This window comes from Hyaena hyaena, unplaced genomic scaffold (assembly GCF_003009895.1).
Source record: "Hyaena hyaena isolate Hyena2069 unplaced genomic scaffold, ASM300989v1 scaffold_28, whole genome shotgun sequence".
Classification (NCBI taxonomy): Eukaryota; Metazoa; Chordata; class Mammalia; order Carnivora; family Hyaenidae; genus Hyaena; species Hyaena hyaena.
The window spans coordinates 3,080,193-3,085,355 of NW_024080660.1; the positions used below are offsets into that span (position 1 = coordinate 3,080,193).

General features: G+C 55.3%; 1 protein-coding gene across 1 annotated transcript; it reads right to left on the minus strand.

Annotated features, from left to right (window-relative positions):
- Nucleotides 1-81: 81 nt before the first annotated feature.
- Nucleotides 82-2,214, minus strand: MYOG (myogenin). Its single transcript, XM_039227595.1, has 3 exons — nucleotides 1,669-2,214; nucleotides 845-926; nucleotides 82-203 (listed from the first exon to the last, which is right to left on the minus strand). Exons 1-3 carry the CDS (start codon nucleotides 2,212-2,214, stop codon nucleotides 82-84), a joined length of 750 nt encoding a protein of 249 aa, XP_039083526.1.
- Nucleotides 2,215-5,163: the final 2,949 nt, after the last annotated feature.

Here is a 5,163-nt window from a genome sequence, read left to right on the forward strand (position 1 = left end):
CCCCCCCCCCCCCCCAGCAGAGGCGGTGGCATCTATGGCCAGCAAGAGGGCTCTCATGGACACCTGGCCTGGCAGACAATCTCAGTTAGCCATGGTTTCATCTGGGAAGGCCACAGAGACATCTTCCACTGTGATGCTGTCCACAATGGAGGTGAGAGAGTGCAGGTTGTGGGCGTCCGTGGGGTCAGCTGTGAGCAGGTGATCTGGAAGGAGAAGGTGGGGGGATGTCACCTGGGTGAAGAAGGGAGTTTCAAGACCCAGCACAGGGAATGCAGTCTGTGGGGGTGGCACAGGTTTCCCAGGACAGATGAGTAAGCCAAACTCAAGAATCCTACCTCCTAGCCCATGCCTCTCCTAGTGCCGTGCGTGTGTGTGTGTGTGTGGACGCGCATGTGCATGTATGCGTGTATGAACACTGAACACGTGCACCTTCTCTCTGAGCTCCCCTAGTGGGGTTAGCATTTGAAAGCAGCTACTCTGAGGTGGAGCCAGGGCGGCGTATCCTGGGAGACTGGGACTGTCCTTTGCTGGCCAGGTTTTGCAGCACTGACTCAGCAATTCCCAGGGACCCCTGGGGCAGGGACATTCCCCTCTCCATGGAGAAGGTCAGGCACCAGGCATAGGCCAGGGAGCTGCAGGAGGCCTAGACCGCTCCTTAGCTGGTCAAGGTCTCAGGGAGGCACAGGGCCTCGCAGCCCACCATTTGGGGCTCCGGGAGCAGCAGTTCCCTGGAGAAGCCAAAGGCAGAGGACTGGAGCAAGAAGTAAGGTAAAAGGAGTCAATTGGGCCTAGAGACAGTCTGATGGGGTCGAGCCAAGGTTATGAGGGTCCGGGGCTCACTTACCCCCGGTGTTGGGACCAAACTCCAGGGTGGTGCCCCACTCTGGACTGCAGGAGGCGCTGTGGGAGCTGCATTCACTGGGCACCTGCAAGACAGGGTGAAGGCCCAAGGTCAAAGCATGGCCATTTTTGATGGTGTCTGTCTGTCCACTTCCAATGGGCAAAAGCTCCCGTTGTGGGGCTTGAGGGTGGGCCACAGGCCACTGCCCTCCAGCCCAGGGCACCCCCAGCCTCAAGATCTTCACGTCAGCAACTTTGTTCCTCCCCTGCCTGGTGACTGGACCCTTCCTCCCGGGCCTTTCCTGTCCTCCATTCTGGGTGGTGATTCTGTTCTTACAGAACACCTGGCTTCAAGGGATCCCTGGCTTTCCTGGCCCTATGATAAGGGTGAAGGAAGCAGGTGCAGGTCCCACTGGGGTTCTTGAGACACTGGGTAGGTATTCTCTCTGCTCAGCCACACTCAGGATGGGGTGGTGGGGTGAAGCGGCACCTGGCCTTGCCTTTTAGACCCCATCCCTAGGCACTGGGATTAATCCTCACTCCCACCCAGGCTGACTCTGGACTTGCTCTTGGATCCCTCCTTCGGTTCTCTGCCATCCCCCTCCACATCTGCTTCTCCCTGTGGTCTTTAGCTTGGCCTGAAAGGACAGAGGGACACAGGAGGTCAACTCGACCGCCCAGCTCTGAGGAAGGAGGGGCTCTTGCAGCCCCCAAGACCCCACCTGCTCCAGCCCTCCGACTGAACCCCGCACTGGGGGCCCGAAGCCGTCCAGGTGCCTCCTGTGCCCCCTCCCCCTGGGGCAGCTGGGTGCGACGCCGGCCACTTACCCCTGGCTGGGGCCCGCCCCCGCCCCGGTACCGGAGGTCACGTTCTTCCTGGTTGAGGGAGCTGAGCAGGGCCTGCAGGCGCTCAATGTACTGGATGGCGCTGCGCAGGATCTCCACCTTGGGCAGCCGCTGGTTGGGGTTGAGCAGGGTGCTCCTCTTCAGAGCCTCAAAGGCCTCATTCACCTTCTTGAGCCTGCGCTTCTCCCTCAGTGTGGCCGCACGCCGCCGGTCCACGGACACCGACTTCCTCTTACACACCTTGCACGCCCATGGCAGGCACTGGCCCAGGCAGTGCTCAGGGGTCCCCAGCCCCTTGTCTTCGAGGGGCCCTCGGGCCTCAGGGCTCAGGCTGAGCTCAGTCCGCTCGTAGCCCGGCGGCTCGAAGGCCTGGAGGTGGACGGGCAGGTAGTTCTCCCCGTCATAGAAGTGGGGTTCCTGGTAGAAGTAGGGGGATGTCTCATATAGCTCCATGGGGTCGGAAAAGACTTGTTCCTGCCACTGGCCCCCAGGCTCCTGCAGCCCCTCACGCCAACTGCTGGGTGCCATTTAAACCCTCCCTGCTGGCATGGGACCAGAGATAAATATAGCCAATGCCGCAGAAACCTGAGCCCCCCCTAAGCTGTTGCTGCACATCAAGACGTTTACAGTGGATTAGATGTGATTCCCCTTCCCTCTCCCCCCAGCCCCCACCCCACCCAGCCCGCCTGCCCCGGCCTGGGCCGGCTCCTGTGCATGGGGAGGGAGGCCGTCGGTGTAATTTGATTAGTTTTCATTTCTCAGCAGCCCCTGTGGGGCAGGGGAGGTGGGGGAGGACACACATTCTCTTCTCATCTGCTCCTTTCAATTACTCCTAGCCGGGCAGCCTGCCTGCTCTCTCCTTGCTAGTCCCAAAGAAGTAGGGGGGGCGGGGATTGAGGGGAGGGAACAAGGAAGGGCAGGGTTCAGGCTGGAAGGGGCCTTAAGAAGCCAAAGTATCCATCCCTCTGCTTCCTGACAACACCTTAAGCAGGCTCCATCAGTCAGAAGCATGAGACTGCTTCAAATTTGGGGGGGGGGGCGGTGTGGGCTCAATGTCCAGGGGTAAGAAGGGTTGAAACCTGGAGGGTCAAATGGCTTCAACTTCTGGGTTTCCATAGCAGCCTTGACAGCTTATGTCGCTTAGGTCTCCTGTGATGGGGGAAATTGAGGCAAGAGGAATTTTTTTTGGTCTTTTTGGCAGGGCTCGGTAGAGGTTTTCCCTTTAACTCAGCTGGTGAGGGGCAGAGCAAGAATTAGAAGTAATAGGCTACACCTTTTCCTCAGCGGCAAGGTCAAGATCTATTAAAGCCTCTGTCTCTTCCCTCTCTCCCTCTGGATCATTTATCTGTCCTTCTGTGTCACCTCTTCAACTCTGTGTCCTGCCCCATTGGGACACCAAGCTTTTCCTGAGCGGGTGGAGTGTGAGGGAGAGAACGCAGAACCTTCCAGGCACACTTTGAATCTCCCTTCTCCTTGACCACCCAGCTTGGTTATACCACACCTTCCTATCTAAGCCATCAGTTTTACACGTAGCATGTAGGTCTCAAATGTCAGGAGGAGGAGGGACTACTGATCTCCCAGATTTTCAGTCCATGGTCACCTCTCAGCAGAGTTTGGGGTCTGAGAGGGCCAATGCTTGCAATGCTGTGAGCAGTCCTGAGAGGCCAGCAGAGAACACATTCAGTCTTCAGGCTGAGGGGTTGGTCACAGGGACGCCCCAGGCAGGGTCTCTGCCCTCGAGGACCTTAACATGAGTAGACCCCTGTGGTTATCTAGGTCCACCCAACCTGTGATGCCTCATTCCCCTTCACAGGTGGCCATTGTCCAGATGACCTCACGAGGCAATCCATCCCACTGATGTGCAGCTCTGGCCACAGGGAGGTCTTCTGGGTCTTGAACTGCCATCTGCTTCCTCTTTTATTCTTTGGTCCCGATTTTTCCTCTGGGAACCCATGGACTAAGTCTGATGCATCCTCCACTTGACATTTGAGATTGATGTTATAAGTTCCAGCCAGTGGCAAGGACGATAAAAGGAGGAAGTTTCGTGCTGGTGCTGGCACTCAGAGGGTTTCTCAGGGGAGGGGAGATCCGAACGGAGCTTCACGGACCCGGATTTCCTGTTGCTCGCCGTCTGTGGTGAGGAGCCAGGAAAGTGCCAGTGTCTGTTTGGGGTAGGGAACAGAGATGAAGAGGGATTGTAGCTGGACAATAAAAAAACCCCACACATGTTGAGGAAAGCAATGGGGTCTTCACTGGGTTCTTGGCCTTACCAGTGTGGCAGCCTGGGGGTTATGGATTCTAAACCCTGCTTTGACCCCGACCAACTGGGTTGAAGAATTGCTATTTCTAACACATATCCTGCCAAGCAAAGAAAAACCTGGCCTCAGTTTACACTCCAGTCCTATGAGCCTTGGGAAAAGAAGGATGTCGAAGTTACTGTGGAAACCAAAAAATTGCGTCATTTTGTCCTTTTGAGATCCAATCTGCCTTGCCCCTAAACAGTGTGTTCGCGTCCTCTAAAAATGGAAGCGGGAGAGCTGGGCTTGTTCTGATTTCCAGGATCTTACTATCTGGTTGGCAAAGATGGACACTGAAACGTGAATGTTAAATTATAACATGAGAGAGAGCTATTTTAATTCAGCAGTAAACATAGGGGCTGTGATCAATTGCCAACGAGTGGGCTCATCCACCAAGCGTTTCAAGAGTTTATAGAAAGTCAGAATCACCAAGTCTGGGTCTCTGGAAGGCTTGAGGAGGAGGAGGGGACTGGGCTGGGTCTTGGAGAGCAGATGAGATTTACATGAGAAGAGAGGAAGGGGACATTGGCTGGAGGTTTTGTATCGCCCTTGCCCTCGGGGTCTGGTAAGTGGGCCATTGGACAAGTGTGTAAAGATGGGAGGAGGCCCATGGGGCGCCAGAGTGGCTCAGTTGGTTAGCATCCTACTTTGGCTTGAGCTATGATCTCATGGTTCGTGAGTTTGAGCCCCACGTTGGGCTCTGTGCTGATGGCTTGGAGCCTGCTTTGGCTTCTGTGACTCCCTCTCTCTGTCCCTCCCCTGGTTATGCTCTGTCTCTCTGTCTCTCTCTCTCAAAAAAAAAAATAATAATAATTTAAAAAAAATTAAAAAAAAAAAAAAAAGATGGGAGGAGGCCCAGCTGGGTGCGGAGGGACTGGAAAGCTGAGGCAAAGAGACCACCCAGAGAACCATCACAATAACCCAGGTGAAAGTTGCCGCAGGTCCAAGCAACCTACTTAGGCAGGAGGATGGATTTCACCAGGAAAGGATGCATGTTTCAGCTGGAAAAGGGATGGTGTGTATGTGTGTGTGTGTGATAGGAGAATGATGGTTGTATTAATGAAGGGGCACCTGGTACACGGAAGCACCCAATAATTGTTAGTCCCTTTTCTTACTTTGTCCTGTCCTCCACTCCTGGCCTCTCTCTCTCAGGATATTGCCTTGGCCATTAATGCCTCCA

Coding starts and splice junctions, on each gene's coding strand:
- MYOG (XM_039227595.1), bottom strand. CDS start 2,214: ATGGCACCCAGCAGTTGGCGTGAGGGGCTGCAGGAGCCTGGGGGCCAG. Junction 927..1,668: donor GGGGCGGGCCCCAGCCAGGG/GTAAGTGGCCGG, acceptor CCTGTCTTGCAG/GTGCCCAGTGAATGCAGCTC. Junction 204..844: donor GTTTGGTCCCAACACCGGGG/GTAAGTGAGCCC, acceptor TTCTCCTTCCAG/ATCACCTGCTCACAGCTGAC.